Below are 26,849 nucleotides of genomic sequence, written 5' to 3' on the forward strand. Positions count from 1 at the left end.
GTCATCAAAATGCGTTAGACTTTGGCTGTTTGTAATTTGATGGAACATTTTTTTTTTAGTGCATAACCTATATTTATAAATTACAACCACTTCCTTTTGCAATAAAGAAACAAAATTGGGATGGAGATTTTAACAGAGTAGCCTAGACTTCATGGTTACATCAAATTATAAAACCAAAATAGTGTTGTACAAGATTTGTGCGTCGTCGCATGTAGCCAAAACTGTTGTGTTAATCTTTACCCCAAAAATTGTTAGTCATTGTCAGCTGAAGGATATTCCTTTTTTCAAACCGTTACCCCAAAACTTTTGCAATTCGTATCCTCTGCATTAACTCAAAAGGGAATCTTTTGAGTTAATGAATCTTGACCATCCGATCTATTTTAAGATTCGTGCAGACTAAATCCGCACTAATATTAAAGGGACCCCTATATCATAACCAGGGGTCGGATTGACTCCATTTAAAATCAGACGGTTGACATTCATTAACTCAAAAGATTCCTTTTTGAGTTAATGCAGAGGATACGCATCAAACTTTTGGGCCAAAAGATTCCATTTCTGGAATTCTCAAAATGTGATGGGAGAGTTTTAGGATAAATATTTAATTCCAATTTGTTCCACTTTTTTTTTTTTTTGAGGTAAAACCCGTAGGTGAATTTGTTCCACTTCCATATATATAAAGTAGCGCGCTTCTCTCTCCATAAACTGTACAAAAGAGCAAGTCTAGAGAGAATAGAAAAGAATGTCTCTGTTGTTTCTTCTTCTTCAAATCCTTCTTTTCTGCTTAATTTCAGCTCCAACTAACACCGATGCTTGGGGCAAAGAGGGCCATTTCATGGTTTGCAAAATTGCAGAGGTAAATTCGTAAATTCTCATCTCTCCAACAACTTTCGAGGCATTATCTCATTTCAGAGAACTATTGCAGGATTATCTGACGGAGAAAACAAAAGCGGCAGTGCTGGATCTGTTGCCGGAGGTAGCAAATGGTGATCTGGCGTCGGTTTGCTCATGGCCTGACGAGGTGAGATTTCGCTACCGCTGGTCGAGCCCGCTACATTACATCAACACCCCTGGAGTTTGCAATTATAAGTACTCCAGTAAGTTTTCTCTCCTCGCTTTTACTCCCTAGAGTTTCAACTAATCGGCTCTCTCAGCTGACAGCACTCAGCACGCAATATCATCTCCAATAAGTTCTATCGTAAAATAATAGAAACTGTCAAATCCTGTAGTAATTGAGAAATTGAGGGGCTTCAACGAGGAAAAGGTAAAGGTTCAAGTACTCCTTTGCAAAAACACCAAAAGGGTAAGGGCCTAGCGGAATGCGTATCCTCTGCATTAACTCAAAAAGGAATCTTTTGAGTTAATGAATCTCAACCGTCTGATTTTAAACGCGCCAATCCGGCCCCTTCTTATGATATGAGTCCCTTTAATATTAGTGCGGTTCTAGTTTGCACGATTCTTAAAACAGATCGTATGGTTAGGATTCATTAACTCAAAAGATTCCTTTTGAGTTAATGCAGAGGATACGAATTCAGGGCGTTAGGCAGAGAGTGCGTATCCTCTGAGATATCTCAACTTTTGCGTGACCGACGTGTCCGGTGCCTATTCGGGGGTGATGTAGGGGGTCAGTATTTGTGTGCTTTGAGATTCGTGCAGAACGTATTTAAACGGTTGAGATTTTCCATAAAGTCACGCAAAGTTTGAGATATCTCAGAGGATATGAATTCTTAGGGGGATGGATTAATCAGGTTCAGGTCGAATTCGTATCCTGTGAGATATCTCAAACTTTGCGTGACTTTATGGAAAATCTAACCGTTTAACTATGATATTCACGAATTTCAAAGCACACATAATACTGTCCCTACATCACCCCCGAATAGGCACCGGACACGTTGGTCACGCAAAAGTTGAGATATCTCAGAGGATACGCACTCGTTCAGGTCTCGGTCTGAGTTAGCTAGACTTGGAAGGCAATTCTCCAACCCATCACTACTGGGCCCCACACATTTCGCACCATAATAGGTTCATGTTTCATACCTGCATTGACCTTTTTCTCAAAAAAAAAAAAACTCTACAGGTTATTTCAGACCCTTAGGACCACGTGTCAGGAAGAGTGGAAATCTATCCCTCCAATTTTTGTGCCATAACTTCATTTTTTAATTTTCTAACAATTAAAAATTCTATTATATACCAAAATAAAATTGTTTGATTTGATGTATATTATTTTGTTTACATGCACATAAAACATTATCATTTTTTAGCTTTATTTTTAGCAAATTAATTTGTTGAAATTAATGTATAGAATTTTTTTTATATCATGTATTTTTCTAAGCTTTTATAAAAGATCAAAACAAATTTAAAATGTCACAATATTTTCGTTGTGCATAAAAAAAAATATTGATCGTACTTAACATTTTTTTTACATTAAAGTTTAAATTATTAATGTTTTAAAAATATAGACACAATAAAAAAACTAAAAATAAAAATATTCGAACCCTTCTTCTAATATATATGCCTAATGATAAATTTATTGGAGGAGTTGTTTTGGGGGGGGGGGGGGGGGGGGGGGGGGGGGGGGGGTTGTCTAATTAAGTATGGAAGTTGATTCAATTGACTAACACTGCTTAATAATTAGCTTATATTCGATTGATATTAATTAGTGCGACGAGGAGAGGCAGTGGAGATATTTTATTCTGTCCTGCCTAGCCTTATCTTATATAGTTGTTGTCTAAGAATTTATCCTACCCAAATACAAAAAAATGATATGCGAAAGACTTTGCGAACAACTTATTTTTATTTTTACTTGTTGCATTTCTGGGGACCACAGCCCCATGTGGAACCTCTGAACTTGGGCTTTATCCAAATTATTTCAAATGAACGAAGGTCTGACCCAAGTTCCAAATTTAATTAATTGGGTCAATATTGGGCTTACACTTCAATATTTGTTCATAATTTTTTCATTGTTTGAACATATTTTTGACACTAACAGGGGATTGCCACGATTCGAAAGGGCAGCAAGGCATGTGCGTGGTAGGAGCAATCAACAATTACACTAACCAGTTATACAGCTATGGAGACTCCAAAAATACATGTAAGATCGATGTTATGAATATTATCACAACAACTTAAGTCAATTTTGTTTGGTTTTGGCTTTAAGATTTCGATATCGTGTATGAGCAGATAATTTGACAGAGAGCTTGATGTTTCTCTCTCACTTTGTCGGAGATGTGCACCAGCCGTTGCATGTTGGATTCGAGGCCGATGAAGGTGGCAATACTATAGTAGTACATTGGTACCGGAGAAAGACCAACCTCCATCATGTCAGTGAAATAATTACTGTTCTTCTTTCAAAATCATCTCTTTCTTTATTTCTTTATATTTTTAATTATGAGTGCCAATTCATTCTTCTGATGTTTTATTTTGTTACTTAAAGGTATGGGATGTGAGCATAATTGAAACAGCAATGAAGGACTTCTATAGTAATGATCTCAATACCATGATTGATGCAATCAAATTGAACATTACTGTGAGTAGTTTGAAATGTTACTCTCTTTGTGCTGCTTCTGTGCAAAACACTATATATAATATCTTTTGAGTGGGCTACCATGCTTTGGGAAGTAATGCCGTTTTATTTCCTGCCAATATTTTGCAATTTCAAACACCAAACAGTCGATCCGAACAGTTCAACATGATCTCCATATTAAAATATGCTTGGAGACCAAATTTTACATTTTTTTTGGAAATTCTAAAAAAATAGAAAAATTTCCAAAAAATTGTAAAATTTGGTCTCCAAGCATATTTTAATATGGAGATCATGTTGAACTGTTCGGATCGACTGTTTGGAGTTTGAAATTGCAAAATATTGGTAGGAAATAAAACGGGGGCATTACTTCCCAAAGCACCGTAGCCCACCTCATATCTTTTTCTGAGTGAGTGAATTAACATGCTTTTGTTTTCTGGTTTTAGGAAGGTTGGTCTGATGAGGTAACTAAATGGGAAAACTGCCAAAATAAGAAAGCAGCTTGTGCTAACGAGTAAGATTTATGCTGCTCTTTGTTTGAATGTTAAAAAAAAAACTTTGGTGATATTTTCATACCCATATTTAGTGATAATTTTTAATTCATCAGTTACGCATCGGAGAGCATTCAATTAGCTTGCTCTTATGCATACAAGGATGTAGAACAAGATATAACTCTAAATGGTATGTTTTCTCATGATATGATCATCTAGTTCTTTTTCTTATTTTGAACTTATCCAATATCAACCAATTTATTATAGGTCAAGGATTTTATATTTCTGATACCAGTTGCAACAATTGCCAGTAGATATCATTTGATGTAGAAGAAAGAGAAAACGAATTTTTTTTGAAATAGAATAACTTACACATTTACCAATTAAATTTGCTGGTAGTAGTTCAACCAAAAGAAAAAATTTAAAAAGAATCTACTTATATCAAGCTCATAATAAATGCAGATGACTATTTCTATTCTCGGTATCCTGTTGTGGAGAAGCAGATAGCTAAAGGTGGATTGAGATTAGCTGTAATTCTCAATCATATATTTGATGCTGGTACATCTCACAAAATGAATTCTTTACTTCTGCAAGATGAGTGATGAATCACATTGAAATAGAGAATATATGTTTAGGACAATTTTTAAAGTAGTAACCCATTTGTATCACTTCTGAATTACTTAAGCAACTGCAGTTGTGCAATGTAACATGCATATTTTTTTTTCTGTGTTGATTTAGTACTATGATCATACTATAAATAATGTAATATTTCAATTCTCAGTTAAATCTTCTGTCAAACCTTTAAAAGGTTTCTGTATGCACCAGTCAAATTAACAATGTCAATATTACAAAGATACCCTTGTTGCACTTCTCTCAAATTTTTATTATTTACCAAATGCCCTTGTGGGGCCAACTAGAGTGCAAATGTCACCTCCTTTTCCTTTCCCCTCCTGTTCTGAGTGTGTATCTGAGATATCTCAACTTTTGCGTGACCGACGTGTACGGTGCCTATTCCGGGATAATGCAGGAGGGCAGTATTAGTTATGCTTTAAGATTCTTGCAGAACGTATTTGAACGGTTGAGATTTTCCATAAAAACACTCAAAGTTTGAGATATCTCAGAGGATGTGAATTGTCCATTTGTCCTGTTCCACAGTACCAATGTTAGCGCACCACTTTTGTATTTTCATTTTTATTTTTTATATACCTTATGGTTCTTTTCACTATATATAGTTCGCTTGATTTAGCACAAATTTGACCTCATGTGAATGTAGGGTTGCTTGGTTCTTCGAGTCTTGGTACAAGTACACAAGATTTGGAAGCGATGTTAAAGATAGACAATTTTAGTGGCCTTTTGTTTCTTTTCCTTTACATTTTTTTCTTACTGTAAGTAGAAATTGATGCATTATGCTTTTGTAAATAGTAATTATGTTATAGGCTTTTTCTTTCCATTGGTTTTTAGATGCTCCTACGAAGCTCGACGTGTTGTTGTAAGTTGTAACAGTTATTGCGATTTTAGAGCAATACTAATTGAGATTGTGACTACTGTTTATTTCAAGTTTTGTCAAACTCTATTTTCATTTCGTATGAAGGAGTGGCAACAATCTTTTTATTAAAGAAAAATAAAACAAAGGTAAATTAGCAAAATTTAAGTTCAGTCTTTATGTGACGTTTTTATCTGTGATATTCTATGTAAATTATCTTGATAATTGCAGAAAGAAAAAATAATAATAAAGGGGTTTTGTTTCTATGGGAAAATAAGTAATTTTGAATTTTGGTGAAGAAATAAGCAATTTCAAAAGTTTTAACAAGTATAGCATCAATTTGTGCTTTTTTAACAGTCAGATCTAAACTCTCTCTCTGTCTCTCTCTACAATAGTCTAGTGCGGGCTTCTTTTATCTTTCCGTACCCAGAGCATTAGAATTTTAAGCCATTGATTTTATATTATAGAGCCTCTGTCAGCTTTCTCAAAAAAAAATTATATTATAGAATTATTAGAAAAAAATTATATAATTTATTTTGGTAATGTTAATTATTTTATTTTCTCAAACAATTTAAATAAGATTAAAAATAAATAAATAATTATTGGTACTTTGTTAGATGAGTGAGGTTATATAGTAATACACATATTATGGAGTGGCATATGGTATGGACTTATATCTTCGTTTTCAAAATTCAAATAGATGATCTGGAAGGCTCAATATGGCCTTCATATGAAAATGTATTTGAATACCAAATTTACATATTTTAGAATTTTTTTATATAGGAAAGCAATTACTTAATTTAAATTTTGTTTAGGCCATCAGAAAGTAGTGATTTTCTATCTATTTAAAAATGAAGAGGGTTCAAATGCACCAATATTTTCTACTCCATAATTGTTCCAAATCTTGGACCGCATATTTCATTTCAGATAAACGGTTCAGATTTTTTTTCATCTCCGACTCTTCGTTTCCAAAATAGGCGCTAAAATATTTCCTTTCCTCTCCAGTGAACAAAATAGGTAGGAAATCGTGACCTATCCTCTCCAGTGCTAGGAGATCGTTTCTAATTCCTTCCGTGAACGAAGTTGCCATGACTCTTATTCCTTCCCCTCTTTCTCCGGTGAATGAAATAAAATAAAGTAAAGATTGTCAATATAAAATATTGTCAAATTTTTGTTGGTAAATTATGTATATACAGATGGATAATATAGCAACAAAATTTCTCTTTTCTTAATTGTGGTCTTTACGTAAATCAAGGAGTAGTCCATTTTTTATATTGCATTAAATGTTTTCATTGATAACAACATTTTCAATGCTAAATTAAACCGGACAACATTAATTAAGGATAAATTTGGTATAAACGAAGAATTATCGTTTTAGAAAGTTACAATTTGTGCCTTTAGAATAGCTAGAGAGGAGAAATAAGGAAATAAATAAATTAATTGTCTCTTCAATTTTATTATTTATTCAATTTTAATTGTAACATACCGTGTGGCGAGTATATTTCTAATTAAATTTAGATTTCTACACGTAAAAAATATGCATTTAATTAAAAGAAGACATATTATTTGATCGGAGGACCGAGATTAAATCCAAAGTTTCATCTTTCAATCGTAGCTGTTAGCGGATCGGACACCCAACGTGCTTAATAATAGAATGGAGATATACTTGAGCTTTTGCCTACCCTGAAATGCGAAGGTGCTATTCTGACCTCTCTGTTCCTCTAACTGCAAGGAATCAGCTTTAAAAATATGAATCAATCTTTTTTTATTTTTGTGATTTTGCTGATGAGTTTCTCTTCTTGTCCGATTTTCAAATACTCACTGGGAAAATGAACCCTTCAATCGTTTGAACTTGGAGCACGCACATAAGTCATCAAGAAAGTTTGTATTGGAATTCCATGATTTATGTCTATATGTTAAAATATCAAATATGAGGAGACAACCTGTCAGAGTTCATTTCTTCCACCTTTTCACTTCTTTCCCTCCATTTCAGTTATACGTAACGCATCTATTTCTCTTATTTTTGTATTTTCTGATTTGGTTTTTAATTGTTTTCTATTTATTTTTTTTGCTTCTTTTTCTGTCCTTCATTTTTCCTTCAATATGTTTTTTATTTTCCTATATTTTTTTTTTCATTTTTTTAATTGACCATTAAAAGATATAAAAAATCTATCATAAACATTTAAAAAATTAGATAAAATTTATAGTTTTTTCATTCTTTTTTACTCACCTCATCTCTGATGAAAATTTTAACTAGGCCACTGATAACAACATATTTATTTTCTAGTTGACTTAATGTTCCATAAAACACGCCAGTCATTGTGGCACGTACTATTATTTATAGAATAGTAAACAAATATTTATATTTAAACTAGCAAATCACATGTCATAAGAAACTACAAGTTGCTTTGTCACCATCAAACGCTTTCAATTAAATTAAACTGCAACAAGCTTCAACTCATTGAACTAGTTGGATATTGCCAACAGGTATCTTTCATTATATAAAATCTACTTACCAGACAAAAGGAAATAAGAGAAGTTTTTATCTTTACAAAAAGTATTATACATATTGTTTAAAGATCCACAAAGATGGCTAATTATTTTTTGACCCCATTGAAAAACCATTTCGATCAGTTATATTGTTCATTTAGGGGCTTTTTTAAGGAACTGCATAAACTGATGTGGCTCCTAAAAATTTTTTTTTTTTTTTTTTTGAAAAAAGTGGTTCCTTAAAGTTACAGTGTTGCATGCTTCGTCACAAAATATTTTGTCCCCCTAAAGACCGGATATTTGCTGCGGTTCGTTACAAATATCTAAAGACGCACAAAAGTTAGCCCCAGATTGAATAGGTTCACATGATGGCAAAACACATAATTTCAGAATATTATGATGTACCTCCGCTGAATGCATAACCAATTCAACACTGTACTGTTACTGCATTCAAACCTACATGTCAGTCCAACTTCACCACCGCATTACATGCAATTATGGCGAGATTCATGTACTTGCAAATCACAAGCTTATAATGGCCATATACACTAATTCAGGGCACACCACACAATAACATACATACATCAGCACCAACAAGAACCATTTTACTAGCATGTCATGTTATTTGTTATCTGCCACCAGACAGCTGGATGGCCTCCAGATTAAACACTGAGTCATCACCACCCCAGTCTAGGCGCTGACGGAGCTGGAGGAGCTCGAGCTCCTGCCGTCGGGTAACCTCAACTTGCTGCCACTCCTCCCAGCGCTCAGCTAGCCCCTCCCCTTCTAGCATTCGCACCACCTCTGACATGGCAGGACGCTCTTCTGGAGATGCCTGAGTGCATAACAAGGCCACTTGTATGACTGTTTTTACTTCGTCTCTGTCATAGCTGCCACCGAGGTTTTTGTCCACTATTGCATCCAGTCGGCTTTCCCTCTGAAGCTTCTTGACCTTGTATGATAGTTACTTAAATATAAGAATAGTTAACAGAAGCTGCAAGATGGATTGTCTTTGTATATCATTGTTGTTCATGAGTGGATCTATAATATTGTGTTGCTCAAGATTTGGGCTATCCTTGTAATAAACTTGTATATATTAGCAGGTGATAGAGTACAGTATAAATTATGCATTGAATAAAAGTAACCTCCAAACATCATGCATACCACAGCGGCATAGCAAATGTAGAGTTGTATACTATATACCTTTCTTAGGAATACATAAATTATTCCCACCTTTCTCCCTTGTGCAGAAGGTAAATAAATGCTAACCAAGAGCTACACATAGGGGTGTTCATTGGGGCCAGTTTATTTGGTTTTTAACCGAACCAAAAAAATTCGGTTCAAATGGTTCGGTTTCTGTAGTTCGGTTCGGTTCTTAATTTCTAAAACACACATTAACCGAACCAACCGAAAAGACCCCTAGCTCTAGTCCCTGATCCCATCTTCCCCAGCCCGCGTGACTTGCGTCTTCACTCTCCAGTCTCCACATCCCCAGCCCCCTCTTTGCGCTTCAACCGGGATCAAATCGCCAAACCTCAGCTCACACCTACTGCTCCTGTCGCTTGCTTAACAGGTATGGTTCAAATTCCCTCCCCCTTTCGATCTTTTTTTACTCTCTCTCTCTCTCTCTCGGTTCAATAAAAAAGAGGCTAAGCATAGTTTTTTTTTTTTTTAAATTAATAAATGTGAACTTTCAATTTCTTCCCATGTCTTTTTCTTTCTAATTTCTAGCTCAAGTCCTTCACGGTGCCTGAGCTTGCAATTGAGATTGCTGAATCTGCCTCTATTGGTACGCTAAAGATAAACGTCTCCAAGGTTACCAACCTGTCAGTCAGATTGATTTGTACCAGTCTCACTTTTGTTCCTGTACCTATTAGGGGGATTTGTATTAATGGTAGTTCGCTCTGAAGTTCCCTTGGGTTTCAAAATATAGGGTAATAAGATGAAATGAAAAAAAATAAAAAAACACTACATCTGGTACAGCAACAAGTAAATATACTGTCACAGATACAAAGGATCAATGAAACTGTTTGATATCATGATTTTATTCTTCTAGTATACATGCAGTAGAGAGATATTGAATAAATAATGGGACTGGTACAAGTATTCCATGGGTTTTTTATTTTCTGTTTTCAACTGGTACAAGTAGTAATGGGACTGGTACAACTGTTTTTGTGAACTAAATGTTATGTTCTTAGATAGAGAGAGTGTTAATGATGTATACATTTGTTCAATTATAGTTAATTTCCACTATGATTTGCAGTTATTCTAAGATTGCTGCATGCACATTTCTACATATACCTAAGGTACCATACAGGTTTGTGAGATTACTATCCCTGTGACTGATGTGGTGCATGTACCTACTATTTTTAGTTTTTACATATACAGGTAGAAAATTACGATCTAAGTGATATTTTTTGTTTTAGTTTGTTATTTATTTATTTTACTTGTCTACTCCTATATATATTCAGAGAAGAGTGATGGTGGCTAACTGTACACTTGATGCTTGAAGAGAATAATGTTAGAGAAAACAGTAGCTTGCTAAAGTGTGGTAGCCCTAATAGGATAACAGTGGACCAAGTCTAATTGACAGATTATGAAGCATGGACAGATTAAGCAGCTGTTAGAGAATCGGTTGTAACAGTAAGCTGTTAATGAATTGGTTAGAGCTAAACAATAGTTAGCAGGTTGTTAGGACTGTTTAAAAAGCCTAACTGTAGTTAGCATTGTATAGGAACAAGGATAAACATTCTCTATATAAACAAAGCCTGTACATGTAAAGAAATCAGATTCATTGAAAATGCAAATTACAAAATCTCTGTGTCTACTAGTGATTTTACCCTCTGTTAGAACTTAGAAACAATGGTTAGCTGCTGCAATGGTGTTCTTAACATTATTCTTTACAGTGTGATGCACCATGTTTTAATGTATGATACAATGGTTCATATCATGTTTTTCTCTGTATATGTTATTTAAATGATCAATAGTGTTAAGAAGCAAACTGCAAATTAATATACTTCGGTTTGTTGGTTTAACCAAACAAACCAAAATTTACTTTGGTTCGGTTTTAATCGGTTGATAAGTTTAATTCGGTCGGTCCGTTCTATTTTTGAAAACCGAATATAACTTTGGTTTGTCTATTTTATTTCGGTTTTAACCGAACCAAACCGATGAACACCCCTAGCTACACATGACAATTTCACTACTTGGGGGTATTTTATATATTATTTTAAACTGAGGCAGACATAAGTTTTTCCCATAGTATATTCTCTAGGATTGAACAAAAAAAAAGGAGAGAGATCTCACATGATCCAACAAAAGCACGTCATCCTCTTCTTCCAATCTCGAAAAATCAATGGCGCGCTGACCAGTAACCAACTCTAACAACATAATCCCGTATCCAAAAACATCAGTTCGCTCTGACGATTTACCAGTTGAGAGGTACTCAGGTGCAATGTGACCCATTGTCCCCCTGACTTGAGTGGTGACTGACGATTTTTTCACATCAACCAGCTGTGCCAACCCAAAATCCCCCACCACCGGTTCAAAGTCCTCATCTAGCAACACATTTGCGGCCTTCACATCTCGGTGAATGATTTTTGGGTTGCAGTGTTCGTGCAGATATTCGAGGCCACGAGCCGTGCCAAGTGCAATCCGTTTTCGAGTCGGCCAATCTATGACTGGCTCACTTGGCTTGAACTCTGCACATAGAAGTACCAAGCTTGATTATGTACTTAGCTTCTAAAGCTTTCTTTACACAATTTGTAAAAGCTCTTTTGTAAGCTCTCAAGTGATCTCAATTAGTTAATTGGGCAACATCTGATGCATTGTTGCTAACCAACAGCATGACCAAATAAAAAAGAACAAAAAGTAACTACCTCTCAATCGATATGCAACACTTAAGTTCTGCATGAATGGGTATACCAAAAGCCGTTCAGTCTGAGTCGTACAAAACCCGATCAGCCTCAACAAATTTCTATGCACTGCAACACTAATCAGTTCCACCTCTCGCAGAAAGGCAGACTCTCCACCAGGACTTTCGTAATCTGTAAGTCGTTTTACGGCAATTTTGGTCCCATCAGGTAAAACCCCCTTGTAGACTTTTCCAAAACCTCCCTGACCCAACACATTTTTCTCATTGAAACCATCTGTGGCTAGTTGCAGTTCGCGCCATGCGAACCTTTTTAATTGTCCAAATGCAACTCTTCGGTCATCTTCACCTAAAACCGATCCAATAGAAATATTTGTCTAACTTAAAAATTGCTAGAATAGAGATGGTGTGCCAGTAATGGTGAATAATGGTCCACTGTTCAAGATGGCAATCTCAATATTTGTACCATACTGAGCAGACCTGGCATGTAATTGCACCACCTACCAGTAGAGAGCAGCCAGGAATGAAATGCTTGGTTCTATATGTAATCTCTACCCGATCTGAACTTTTAACACTAAGAAGGCCAAGTACAAACTATTACATCAACTAATTTACTCTGCATAAATGAAAAGCTCAAAATAAGAGACCAACCAGGAACATCAATAAAAACCTCACTTCTGCCGGCCTTCTTTTTCCTCTTGCATAGGAAAAGGGTGAATCCTATGCCAATAAGAATAAATAATGCTCCAATGCTTCCAAGAACTACGCCAACTTTTGAACTGTGGGATCCACCTGTCATTTCAGTAGTCTTAAAATCATGATTCATGAGGAAATCATTGTCCAAGTGACTTATTTAGACTAAACTCTTTTTTTTGAGGAAAATTCAAGCACGATGAAAAACTAAAGTTTAATTAATCAGGGCAACTTCAAGGAATTAAAATTTTTGGCAACACCTTTATGTACTAATACAATTTTGGCAATGACTTTTGTTTTGATCTTTCATTGTTATTTCTATATTTATATATCTGTGTATATTTGAGTATTTGGTAAAAGAAATTCTAGCAAGAAATGCTGCTACACGAGACTTAATAAATTGATTAAAATTCAATAAAAGAATGAATAATCTAACTTCTACCTTGTATTGACATATTGGAGTAACATGGATTGGGTAAATTTGCACCACAGTTTAAACTGTTACCTGTGAAACTGTATGAAAATCAAGATAGCGCAAATCAGCCAACAAAAACGACTGGTTTTACATTTATTCTCCTATAAACTCTGAAAAAAGCCTTGATTCTACAGACAGAAATATCTCATTCAATTCAAAAGCCCACCAGATGTCATCTATATCCCTCCTCTCCTAGTATCATCAGAAAATACCAAGGAGTCATCCTTTAAACTAGCGGGCATCATTTGGAAGAATGAAAAGCGTCATGATTTGGACTCTTTAGAAGAAGAATATGTAAAGAATATTTCAAGTTCTGTAAGGAGGTACAGGACACTATGTTTTCATGCTGTATTGAAGTTGATGTTACTCATGGTGCATTAAATTAACTCAACAATCAAAAGAAGTTATCATACACAAGGGCGGAAGTAGGTGGAGGGGAAGGGGTGCTAAGCAACCCCCTATAAATTGAAATTTTCAGGTTTGTCCTTTAAAGTTTAATTTTATAAAAAATATACCACTAGCCCCCCTCATAAAATGAAATTACATAGCACTTATTTATCCAGCACTCTATCTCAATTTTCTGGTTCTGCCCCTGGTCATACAATAAACATTGGGACATCAGTGAAATAAAGAAATTAAACTTCTCTTGTACCGGTGCAAAACCACATAATATCTACTGACATTCTCCATCTCACAGAGTTAAATATGTCCCTATAACCTGCTCCAATTTTTCTTAATCCATGAAGTGAGAAGGAGAAAGGCTGTTTTCAGTATTTCTGGAGAGAGAAAAGGCCTGGATGGTATGGTGCAATTCTTGCACTTTGTAGGAGAAGATGGACTTTATAAAGGTATTGCATTCAGAAGTTGCCTCATTTTTTTTTAAAAAGAAAAAGAAAAGTACATTCAGAGTACATACTTGTATCTGGCTACTTCAAACAGTGGAGGAGGTATTTGACCAGAGAGATTGTTGAAGGCTAAGCGTCTGAAAAAAATAAAAATAAAATGTTAAATGTCAATACACAGTTATATTTTCCCAATTTCACCTGAAAGAGCAGACGTTGACAATAAATTTAGTCATGAATATACACTTCCGAAAACTTAAAGTTTAAGGTATTTTAATTTTTGCAATATTAAAACAGAGTTTCATATGAACTTACTGAATGGTTAAGTTTCCCTCAAAGAACAAATAAATCTTGAATTCTACAAAAAGGAAAGCTGAGCACTTTGTTCCTTCTCAATTTGAAGAAGGGAAGGAACAAGTACCTCATACTTACATATCATTTAAGCTTGAGAGGCCCGAAAGGGAACTTGGTATGCTTCCACTTAGATTATTTTGGCTCAAAATTCTGTTATTATAGAGAAGGGGAAGAAACAAAATTCTAATAAGTAATACAAGCATCCAATGCTACATTATGTTTTCTTAGTATTCTTCCAAGAACTACAAAGTATCTATATAGTAAAACCTCAATTTTGATGTTTTGGCCATATTACAGGAAGATGAGAAGCATGCTCTAGTTCAACATGAAAACCCAAAGAAAGCACAAACTTAAATAAAAACAAAATCCTGGTAGACATATTTAAATTCTGAAATACTGGCAACAAAGTCAAAATTCTTGATTTTATGATTGTGATTGGGTTTCATTTCTAGCCTACCCCAACTTGTTTGGAAATAAAGGCTTGGTTGTTGTTGTTGTTGTTGTTATATTAACCAAGTAAAATACAAAAAGGTTATTCATTGTACTAACAATATTGAAAGCTTAGACAGCTTGCCAAGAGAAGCCGGTATTTGACCAGTCAAAAGATTATCTTCCAAGTCCAAGCTCGTCAGATTTAAAAGATTCCCAAATGTATCAGGTATTGGGCCTGATATTGCATTTCCTGCTAACGACCTTCATATGGCACAACAAAAATTGTTACACAGTACCAATTTGCTACATTATAAAGTACAATTAGTTACTGCCATTGCAAATAAAACATATAGCTAAACGCTCCTCAATTTATTTTCTTTTATTTCTTCTTTTTTATGAAAAATTATTTATTTTTAATAAAAAGCAAAAAGGAAGGAGAAGTATGCAAAAATGAAGCTTTAGTCCGAATCGGGTAAATCTAGGAAACACCCAGGTTCTCAGTCTCCTCTCTAATCGAGGACACCTCATATTCAAATCACCACTTCCAAAGTCGGGAAAAACCTACGTAAAAATCAAGAAAGAGGAACGAGAAAACAAAAGAGGCTCACAGGGTATCCAAACAATCTAGCTCTCTGATCCTGACAATGGCGTAGTTGAAGGCTTGACAAGGTAAGAAAATTACTTTTGGCTGTCCCATAAGAAAAATTTTCTTTTTTTTCAAATTATCTGAATTCTATGTTAGAATTTTGGGAATTTCCAAGGTCCCTTCCTCTTTTTGTCTCTTCTCTACTCGAGGATAGCTCATGTCACAATCCTTAATTTCCACAAATCAGGAAAGACCTTCGAGTATAAATCAAGAAAATGAAAGAAAAAGAGAAAAAGGCTTACAGGACATTTAAATAGTCTAGCTCTCCAATTCTTGAAGACAAAGTACCGGTGAACCCCATTGAAGCCAATGTCCTGTTAATTTAAAAGTTTAAAATAGTAGCATTTACAATAATAATGTGAATAGAACAATCTTAATATGTATTTCTAAAGTATATGCACTTGTTGGCTAAAAGTCAGGCAGATATTCCAGAAAAAAAAAATTATAAAAAATAATATTGTTTGCATCAATCACCATAAATAAAATTGTGCTGCCAGTATGTTCAGTGTAACAGGCCAAAAAACTGCCAATCGTTTGCACATACTTTGGATTAGAAAAGAAATGGTTCACTTTTTTGTGCGCCCATGTAGAATGAGAATCTCACGTGTACATAGAAAAAATCACATGTATCCCTACAAAACCATCTTCCATACCATTCTCTTCCTCAATCCATAAGCATGCACAAAGGCCCCTTTTCCCCGTAGACTTAACAAAAATGAGGAATAAGAGAGGGGCAACTGCACTTTTCTCAAAGTATTATGAGAACGAGCTGACTGACTCAAACAAATGGCGCCCATCTACATTACATGTTTTAGAGAGCACCAAATATATTCCACGTATTGCAGGGATAAATAATTGTCTTGATCTTCTAATGGAACATTACTAGGCTCAGACAATAATAAAATTACACTTGAGTGACGTGGTTTTTGTCGTCACAAATCACCGAGTTCCATGTGCAAGGGTTCACTTGATTCAAATTCCAATCAGACAGCTGGTTTCCAGTAGCATTTAATTTACGCTTCATATCATACAATGCGTCCCCTGCCAATTTATGCGAAAATTTAATGCATGCATGAATCACCAAAAGTATAAATCATGCAACATTCCGAGGTACTTCTGCTCAGTAGAATTACCTTTTTCTTATCTTTTACTTTTGTTATAGTACAACTTTCTAATACAACTTATGTTCTTTTTTACGGTCCACTATACCGTTTTGAATGGTTCAAGTTGTGGTGGTTATTACCAGATACCAACCCAGAACAGGAACTTGGTAGGTACTAGGTACCAATTACTACTAACTTTCAGCAATGAATAAATCTAGTAGCAAAATTAAGAAATGAAATAATCTAATTTAGGATAATCTGCAGTGTAACGGCAACGCTGGAATTTTGATTGTTACATGCATTTACTCTTACAGTGCCAGATCAGAGAAAGAGATTGAACCTTGCTTATCAGCCATAACATGCCAAAGAAGACAGAAAATGGTAAATATCAAAGCTGGCATCATCTCTCTTTTCCAGATTTTACTACCGCTGCTACAATTCCCTTAACAAGCCCATGCCTGATTATAACTAATACCTTGTTTTTGTTAAAAAGAAAAAATAACAGCTTGTCAAAAAAACTAAATGCGAAATAAATCTTTCATCCATAACGAAGTACAAAAATTGAAAAGGAACAATAGCAAAATAACATGATCTGATTGGCTATTGAAACAAATTGCAATCATTTTCTTGATTTATACTCGAAGGTTTTTCCTGATAAGTTCCCTTTCAGGCCTCTCAATTTATTTTCTTTTATTTCTTTTTTTTTTCATAAGAAAATCGTTTTGTTCCAAAATAAGTTATAGGGTTTTGTGATGACTGATGAGAACGGTTCGGCGCGAATCCAAAGAGACGGAAAGAAAGAGAGCAACGGAGAGGATCTGAAACCATACCTTGTTCAGCAGCTGCGGCGCCTCTAGTCAAGGTTTTTGGAGCGACAGGGAGCAGGGAGAGCTGCGGCGCTATATCGAACTCTCTTTTCTTAATGGACCTTTTTGGTCCAACTTCTCTCAGATGCTCAACAAGGAATAGCCGAAGATCTGGGTTTCAATCGCGCCTCTATACCGGAGAAGAGGAAAGAGAGGAAGCCGGAATGGCTTGGTTTCTCAATTTCTCTAGCTGTGTACTCGATAGGCTTGGGGGAAGAACACTAGATGAACCACCGGTTGGCTGATTGATTCCTCGACTCACTGTCTCAAAAGCCAAGGGATTCGATAGAGGTTAAAATATAACAAAAAAAAATAAAGAACGAAGACTGATTGCAAATTTGCAACCGGATTCTCCACTAGCAGTGTATCACTCTTTTTTCTACTGATTGGGAGAGAGAGAGAGAGGTGTAAAATCCAAATTAAAAGCGGCTCCAGTGCCAGTAAAAAACATTCCGTCGTTGTTTGATTCCATTTTTTTAAAGAAACTTTAAGAGCACTGCCGAATCGGATCCCCTGCGGCGTATTGTACACACACTTAAATGGACCGCACTAACGGTGAAACAATGACTCTAGTTAGTCTAAGAAGTCCAAAAGCAAACTTCTAGAAGTATTAATAATTTAATAGGTTTCGAGTGACATGCCACACGGCCCACACCCACCCAATTTGTAGTCTGCCATGTAACTCGTTATACCATTGCAATTCTGGATTTGGTACAGAAGGTTTGAGTGTACACTGTACATTGTTTTGTTTTGTTTTGTTTTTAAATAATTACTCTGCTGGATGTTTCCCAAACAAACAACGACTTAAAAAAAAAAAAAGTTAGGCCCGATTCGGTCCCAAGTTTCTTTGCATCGGAACTTTGATAGAGAATCATCCCCCACCTTTTTTCTTTTAAGAGGAGTCCGTAGGCGTACAGAGAATCATCCTACGGACCAAAAAAATACAAAAAAAGAGGAACTTTTGATAGAATTTAAGGTTTCCGGTTTCCAATCCTCCTTTACCAGATCGAGTGATCAACTCATCAACGTGGTATAATTGCAAAAAACATTCAACGTGGTACAGTGACAAAAGTCACAAAATACAGTTGTAAGATTTTTTTTTTTTTTTTTATAACTTACCAGCAAGGATAAAAAAGATTAACAATAAATGTGCTTAATTTACTTTTAGAGATTGAATAATAAAAGGCGATGTCATTACCCTCGCCCTGTAAATGTACTTCTTTCGGATCTCCCTTGTAATTTCTTATACGACTGATTGGTCAAAAATATCATAGCATATTACTTTACAAAAAGATTCTCAATTTCTCGTATCGTTGTCGTCTCGTAAGCATATGTCTTTTTAGCGTATTGTTCAACTCAAAATATGTGTGTGCGCGCGCGCGAGCAGAGCTCAAGTTACAATAATTTTTGAGTTACAACAAGTTATCACAATTATTTTTTACATTTTTAAAGTTTAAATGTTTGTGGTAACTTATTGTAACTCAAAAATTGTTGTAACTTGATTCCTCCTTTATACGTGTGTGTGTGTGTGTGTATAGAGGTAGGCTAATATACAATCGATTATTTCTAACCTCCCGTGCAACCAAGTCGTTTTCTGATTTTTAAAGTCCAAATGATCAATCCAAACCGTTAGATGTGGTCATCATATTAAAATGTGCTAGGAGACCAAATTTTATATTTTTTGGAATTTTTTTAATATTTATTAAGCTACTTTGAAAATCGCTAATCCAACAGTGGCTTAACCGAACAGTAAAATCAGAAGCTACTGTTGGATCAGCGATTTTCAAAGTGGCTTAATAAATAGTAAAAAAATTCCAAAAAATGTAAAATTTGGTCTCCTAGCACATTTTAATATGGAGATCACATTAACGGTTTGGATAGATCATTTGGACTTTAAAAATTGAAAAACGACTTGGTTGCAGGGGAGGCTAGGAACAATCGATTGTATATTAGTCTACCTCTATATATATATATATATATATATATATATATATAGAGAGAGAGAGAGAGAGAGAGAGCTAGGCTACGATGAGTTGCGAAGTAAAGCGACTATTTTACTTCACGCTCATATTTTGCGATTTTAAAGTTCAAAACGTCGATCCGAACCGTTCATCTTGTTCTTCATATTGAAATGTGCTTGGAGACCAAATTTTACATTTTTTGGAATTTTTTTACTATTTATTAAGCAATTTTGAAAGTCGTTGATCTGATGGTCCAGAAAATTTTACTGTTCACAGCAAAACAGCAGTTTTAAAAAATGCTTAATAAATAGTAAAAAAATTCCAAAAATGTAAAATTTGGTCTCCAAGCACATTTCAATATGGATTAAATATCTAATGGTTCGGATCGGTAATTTGGACTTTCAAAATAAAAATACGGCGTGAAGTAGAAACGCGTTTTACTTCGCAACTCACCGTAGCCTAGCTCTATATATATATATATAGAGTAGAACTAGGGTGTTCTTAAGCTCACCAAAGTGTTTGGTGAGCTTGACTCCAAAATCCGTCAAATTGGTTTCAAATGACGAATCCGAACCGTTGGAACCCGCCTATTTTACGTGTGATGCGTCTACATGTGAAATTTTTAAACTTTCGAATTAGTTTAGTATAAAGTCAAGCGGTCAAAACATGTTCAAAAAATGAATGCACTAAAATTAATTTATTAACCTTCTAATTTTGACCAATTGACTTTATACTAAACTAATTCGAAAGTTAAAGAAATTCATATGTAGACGCATCACACGTAAAATAGACGGGTTCCAACGGTTCGGATTCGTCATTTGAAACCGATTTGACGGGTTTTGGAGTCAAGCTCACCAAACACTTTGGTGAACTTAAGAACACCCTAGTTCTACTCATATATATATATATAGTACAGCTAACGCGCTTCCTCTAGCATATGGGCCGAAATGCTTCCGGTGGAAAGTTGAAATTTCAAAATTCAAAAAGTCGATCTGAACCGTTCATCTTCTTCTCTATATTAATATCTGCTTGGAGACCAAATTTTACATTTTTCTGAAATTTTTTACTATTTATTAAGCCATTTTGAAAATCGCTGATCCAACGGTAGCTTCTGATTTTTACTGTTTGGTAAGCCACCGTTGGATCAGCAATTTTCAAAGTGGCTTAATAAATAGTAAAAAAATTCAGAAAAATGTAAAATTTGGTCTCCAAGCAGATATTAATATGGAGAAGAAGATGAACGGTTCAGATCGACTTTTTGGATTTTGAAATTTCAACTTTTCACCGGAAGCATTTCGGCCCATATGCTAGAGGAAGCGCGTTAGCCGTACTCTATATATATATATATATACATTAGCAGTGATACCCAATTTTATTGCAAAAATAATTTGACAAAATATCAAGCAAAAACCTAGCAAATTTTCAATCCCAGTAACGAATACAAAAACAATTACACCGGTAAAAAGTCATAAAAATTAATCAATGACACAAAAATAATTGCACTAAAAGTTTTGATAAGTTCACAACATTCAAAATGAAAACTAATCAGTAGTCGTATTCTAATGTACAAATGAAGAAGTCTCATAATATTGTTAAATTTCGCAATGTAGCAGTGATACTCAATTTACTGCAAAAATTAAAGGAATAAAATTAGTATATAATCGTACGGAATATAAAAACGATCAGATCTCATCTATAAATTGTCAACCAATTAATTATATGAAAATTATTTAATATGAGATGAAAATTATTTAATGCTAAATATTTTTAAGGTTGCATAGTAGCGGATTATACAAATTTCCTTTGTGTTACTATATATAACATGAATAACAATAAGTCTAATTCAAATAAATATAAATAAAAGATGACAACGACATAAAACAAGTTCTACTTTTTAGAAAACAATAATATCATACACGGTCAAGTCGGATTTTTACTTAAGACTTTTATTTATAAAATTTATATCTAAAGTTTTTCATGGTGTTAGTCAAAATTTTAATTTGTTTCTAACTAATTAGACTTTAGTTCCGTAATTTAATTGCTCCTCTATACCCATTAAAATTTCTCCTATTTTCAATATTTCATCAAAATTTATATATGAGGAGGGATCCAATTACACTCTTTTTTGGTGACACCGAATTACACTCTCCATTTTTAAAATTTTCAAACTCCAAACAGTCGATCCAAAACGTTCAACATAATGGATATGTTAAAATGTGCTTGCAGATAAAATTTTATATTTTTTGGAATTTTTTTACTATTTATTAAGTATTTAACAAAATCTCTATATTCATACCGTTGAATTTTTGTACCCATCTTAATATATATAGTAAAAAAATTCAGAAAAATGTAAAATTTGATCTTCATGCACATTTTAAGATATCCATCACGTTGAACGGTTTGGATCGACTGTTTGGACTTTGTAAATATAGAGTGTAATCCGATGTCACCAAAAAAGGGTGTAATTGGATCCCTCCTCTTTATATATATTATATATATATAATTAACAAAAGAGGAGGGTTCAAATGCCTCTATTTTTTGTGCCTCCATCATGCCTCCATTTTAAAAAACTTTAATAACTCAAAATTTAAATCTTAAAATTCAAAATAAAACCGTTGGATATGAACTACATCATTTTATCTATGTACGTGTAAAAAATTATGGCATTTTAACTTTATTTTGATTGTCATCTTGAGTTTGTAAAAATGTATACTAATGTGGATAATTTATAGACATTGATTTTTTAACTTATTGATTCGTATTAAAGCAAAATCAAAATGTGATAATTTTTTATGGATGCATAGAGAAAATAACATAGATCACATCTAACGGTTTTATTTTGATGTTTAAGTTTTAAATTTTGAGTTATTTAAGTTTTAAAAAATAGAGGCATGATGGAGACACAAAAAATGGAGGTATTTGAACCCTCCTCTTAACAAAATAAGAGTGTTCTGTTCCCATATATACCATTAGAAATTCTCTTATTTTCAATTTTTCCACCAGTCTCAATATATCTTATTTACCTATCTAAATTTGAAATTTTTTTATATACTTCACCCATTTTGTCATCTAACCAGAAAAACTTATCTAATAATCTTTAACTCCGTATTTAAAATTTAAAAGACCACTCTACACTAATTCTCATTAACTCAAGTTTTGTATTTTTACCTATGATATCATAGATGGAAATGTATAGCAAATTAGCAACTCTATAATGCTCTTTTTAGCTAAAAGGGATGTATCATTGATTCTAAGAAAGCAGGGCTTGGAGCCTGTCCAAAGGCATTTGGAGTGGAGACTTGTCCAAAGCGTTTTTGAACCGCACGATCCAATTTCATCAAGATTATGTTTAATTAATGGTAACGCGTGTTAAATTCTTCCGTTACACAAAATATATAAGGCAACCATTCTTTCCTCCCATCTCTTTTACACAACACTCTGTAAAGTGAATTTATAGAAAGTGAACTAATAACAAATGTTTTCGTTGACCATTGTCTTTTCAAGTGAAGGACAACACAAATATACTAGAAAGATTACACTATTTTTTATGACGTTTGAACCGGAATCAGTGACTTAGATATAAAATATTTTTATTTTATTTCAATAACATACAAAGAAATAATTTTTTTTTTACAACCACAAAAATTACAACCTGAAAGTTGATCCGAATTATTTGTCGCAATCTTTCTAATAAATCAAATTATATAATATTCTATCTATTTTCAAAGAAATATATAAAATATTTCTAATATTTTCTATTTCAAATCATAATATTTTATATTTTAAATAAAAAACTCAAATCTAGAAAATGATTTTCCGAAAAGAGAACATTTGAATTCGGAAAATTATTTTCTGAAAGTAAGTCCAAATCAGGAGAATTATTCTTCAGATTGGACATAATTGAAAATAATTTGAAAACAGATACAAATTGTTAAATTTTTATTTTTTTTAATATTAATAAACATTTTGGCTTTATGCCATTGTGAAAAAATAGCTACATATTTTAACGATAACAATGACTAAGTAGCACAAAATCAGCGAAAAAATATGGACATATATTATCTATCTACCTTATTTGATTTCAAAAGTGTTCGAAAAGTGTTTCCATATTTTATCTAACGGAGGGGTGAATGAAGCGCTATCATCAATCCAAATAGATTGCATCACACGATTCAGAAAGGCTTTGGATCCGATCTCTGTCCAAAGCGCTTCGGATAAGTTCCGAACCCAAGACAGGGAGAGAATGTGTCGTATCCATTGAGAGGGTAAAGTGTCACTTTAATATTTAAGTAAATGTTAATAATTAATTATAGAGAGCTGATAACAGTATCCGCACTGTACCCGTAGGGTGGACAATCGAAAATTAAATGTGAAAATATAATTTTCTGTGGGGATCGCAAAAACTCCACAGTTCGAATTTTTTCATTAATTATTAATACCTATGTACGGAAGTATTTATATCTATGTACGAAAATACTTATAGCTAGTATGAGGTGAACAATTATTTATTTGTGCGGGTACTGTAGCATGAAGATAACAAGTTACTCATCAAAGTATTAATTATTTATGCTTATGAAGTCAACTATTTTTGTTAGATAAATGTTGACGCGAGAATGATTGGAGAACTCGAAAAAGAATGATTATATATAGCAAGTTACGCATCAAAGTATTAATATCTTATTTTTTAAGTGTTAATATTTTATCTTTTAAGTATTTATATATACGAAGGTATAAATATCTATGTATTTTTACATATGATTTATACCTATGTGGTCAACTATTTTTGTTAGAGAAAAGATTGAAGCGGGGACGAGTGTGGAGATTGTAAAAAGGGGATCATATAATTAGTGAGGACCATAGAGAAATGGTGTTGCTGGGTTTTTAGAATAATAATTAGTGGGGACTATATAATATCTTTTTAGAATAATAATTAGTGGAGACTATATAATTAGTGGGGGACTATAATACATTATTTTTCTTAGTGCAGATAGTGAATAATTATTCTTAATTATATATACTTTAGTCAAATTTAGACTGGAAATAAGATATACTGAGATTTTGATGAGAAAATGGGAAATAAAAGAAGTTTAATGAGGATAGAAGTAATTCACCCTTATTTGATGAAAAATAAGATGTACTGTGATTTTAGCGGAAAAATTGGGAATTTAAAAAAAAAATTAATAGGTAGGAGCAATTCATTTTTTTTTTTTCGGTTCAGGTTGGTTTGACTGATTGAATTGGTAGAATCCGATTTTTCTCATTCAAGATTGGAGAATCCGATTTTTCTCATTACCAACCGCTAAAAATAAATAAACGAATTTAACATGGTTATAAAAAAAATTGAATTATACCAAGAATGCAGATTTAATCTGCAACCTCCTCTCAATGGGATGCAAATTTAGAATGCATTTGGATGGTAGCTAGAATAACAAAATTTGAGATCAGTAAATAAGAATAGAGAAAAAATAATGATTTTTATATTAGTGTGAAATTAGTGCTATTCGGATTAATAAAAATGTTGAACACTATAAATTCCGACATATATCATTACTGAAATACTGAGAATACAAGGATAGAGATATTGACAGAATAGTTTTTGCTTTATACACCGTACGAACAATAAAACTAAAGAAGGTTTAGGAAGGTTGGTATGATGATTGATGAGGTAACAAAATGGGAAAACTGCCAAAATAAGAGAGCAACTTGTGCTAACGAGTAAGATTTATGCTGCTCTTTGTTTGCATGTTAAAAAAAAAATTGGTGATATTTTCGTACCCAGATTTAGTAATAATTTTTAATTCGTCAGTTACGCATCAGAACCAGATTCAACTGTAGAGGGTATGTTTTTCTCATGATATGATCATGTAGTTCTTTTTCTTTATATTGAACTTATCCAACATCAATTAATTTGTTTTCGGTCAAGGATTTTATATTTCTGATACCAGATCGGTACCAGTTGCAACAATTTCCAGTAGATATCATTTGATGTAGAAGAAAGAAAAAAGGAAAAAGAACTTGAAATAAAATAACCTACACATTTACCAATTAAATTTGCTGGTAGTACTTCAACCAGAAGAAAAATTAAAAAAGAATCTACTTATATTAAGCTCATAAATAAATGCAGATGAGTATTTCTATTCTCGGTATCCCGTTGTGGAGAAGCAGATAGCTAAAGGTGGATTGAGATTAGCAATAATTCTCAATCATATATTTGATGCTGGTACATCTTACAAAATGAATTCTTAATTTACTTTTGCAACACGAGTGATGAATTACATTGAAAAAGAGAATATATGTTCAGGACAATTTATAAAGGAGTAATTAATTTGTACCACTTCTGAATTACTTGAGCAACTGCAGTTGTGCAATGTAACATGCAGATTTTGTTTTTATTCTGAGTTGTTTTTGTGACTCCGGTTGGGTTTCATTTCTAGCCTATTCAAAAAACTTGTTTGGGACTAAAGGCTTTGTTGTCGTTGTTTAATCTTCTAATCATACTATACATATTGTAATATTTCAGACTTTTCAGTTCTGAGTGAACTCTCCTGTCATACTTCTGTGTTCATTTAAAAAGGTTCCTATATGCACCGGTAAAATTAATAATGTCAATATTACAAAAGAGACTGAATCGTCTGCCCCCGGGGGGCAGAAAATTCCTGCCCCCAGAGTCTCTGCGGGTGGGACCCCATTTAAAAACAGTAACAATAGTTAAACCCTTAAATAGTAACCGGTCCTACCCCGGTCTCACCCCGCAGTGACTCTGGGGGCAGGAATTTCCTGCACCCCGGTGGGCAGACGATTCGGTTTCATTACAAAAATACCCTTGTCGCACTTCTCTCAATTTTTTTTTATTTACAAAATGCCCTTGTGGGTCTACTGGTGTGCAATTGTCATCTCTGTTTGTTTTCCCTCCTCCTGTTCCTCAGTACCAATGTAAGTGCACCTCTTTTGTATTTTTATTTTTATCAGTTATATACTTACGGTCCTTTTTAGTATTGTTCCCTTGCACAAACTTGACCTCATGTAAATGTAGGGTTGCTTGGTTCTTCAAGTCTTGGTACAAGTACACAAGATTTGGAAACAATTTTAAAGATGGACAGTTTTAGTGGCCTTTTCTTTCTTTTCCTGCTAATAGGAACAACCCGGACACACGGTCTACAAGCTACTGGAGCTAACAGTGAACTAAATGAGAGTTTGTAGTTAGTTAGGCCTAATAGTTTATTACAACAGATTCTGTTAGATTAGCAATGGTAATTAGCATTTGTAGACCGCGCGTGTTCAGGTTATTCCTATTACCTTCACATTTTCTTCTTTCTTTAAATAGAAATTTTTACATTATGCTTTTGTAAATAGTAATTGTGCTAGCTATAAGCCTTTTCTTTTTGTTGTTTTTTAGACAGTCCTAGGAAGCTAAATGCCTAAATGTTATGTAGTAAGTGGTAACAATTATTACATTTTCAGTAAATACTAATTGAGATTGTGATTATTGTTTATTTTAAGCTTTTTTCTAACTCTATTTTCATTTCATATGAAAGAGTGGCAACAATTTTATTTTTATTAAAGCAAAGTAAAACACAGGTAGATTATTGTGGAAGTGCCTGGTTAAGGTATGATACAAAATAAAT

At 33.7% G+C, this 26,849-nt stretch overlaps 2 protein-coding genes across 6 annotated transcripts; one reads left to right on the forward strand and one right to left on the reverse strand.

Annotated features, from left to right (window-relative positions):
- The first annotated feature begins 659 nt into the window (after positions 1 to 659).
- On the forward strand, positions 660 to 25,631 carry LOC144568019 (endonuclease 2-like). Of its 2 annotated transcripts, none has more exons than XM_078318238.1 (8): positions 660 to 853; positions 923 to 1,094; positions 2,987 to 3,088; positions 3,178 to 3,317; positions 3,431 to 3,523; positions 3,964 to 4,031; positions 4,125 to 4,198; positions 25,349 to 25,631. In XM_078318238.1, exons 1-8 carry the CDS (start codon positions 740 to 742, stop codon positions 25,468 to 25,470), a joined length of 885 nt encoding a protein of 294 aa, XP_078174364.1. In that variant the 5' UTR covers positions 660 to 739; the 3' UTR covers positions 25,471 to 25,631. The 2 variants fall into 2 exon arrangements, with proteins under 2 accessions (XP_078174364.1, XP_078174362.1); XM_078318236.1 differs by lacking the exon at positions 25,349 to 25,631 and adding an exon at positions 4,471 to 4,862.
- LOC144568013 (LRR receptor kinase SERK2-like) lies at positions 8,332 to 17,364 on the reverse strand. 4 transcript variants are annotated; one of them, XM_078318229.1, is made up of 12 exons: positions 17,228 to 17,364; positions 16,738 to 16,872; positions 16,203 to 16,335; positions 15,537 to 15,608; positions 14,766 to 14,909; positions 14,295 to 14,366; positions 13,937 to 14,002; positions 12,988 to 13,058; positions 12,528 to 12,644; positions 11,860 to 12,201; positions 11,288 to 11,682; positions 8,332 to 8,933 (listed from the first exon to the last, which is right to left on the reverse strand). In XM_078318229.1, exons 2-12 carry the CDS (start codon positions 16,799 to 16,801, stop codon positions 8,610 to 8,612), a joined length of 1,800 nt encoding a protein of 599 aa, XP_078174355.1. In that variant the 5' UTR covers positions 16,802 to 16,872; positions 17,228 to 17,364; the 3' UTR covers positions 8,332 to 8,609. The 4 variants fall into 4 exon arrangements, with proteins under 4 accessions (XP_078174355.1, XP_078174354.1, XP_078174357.1 ...); XM_078318228.1 differs by having other exon boundaries at positions 12,504 to 12,644; XM_078318230.1 differs by having other exon boundaries at positions 8,812 to 8,948; positions 12,504 to 12,644.
- Positions 25,632 to 26,849: the final 1,218 nt, after the last annotated feature.

The sequence above is a fragment of the Carex rostrata genome, chromosome 17 (assembly GCF_964058835.1).
Source record: "Carex rostrata chromosome 17, lpCarRost1.2, whole genome shotgun sequence".
NCBI lineage: Eukaryota > Viridiplantae > Streptophyta > Magnoliopsida > Poales > Cyperaceae > Carex > Carex rostrata.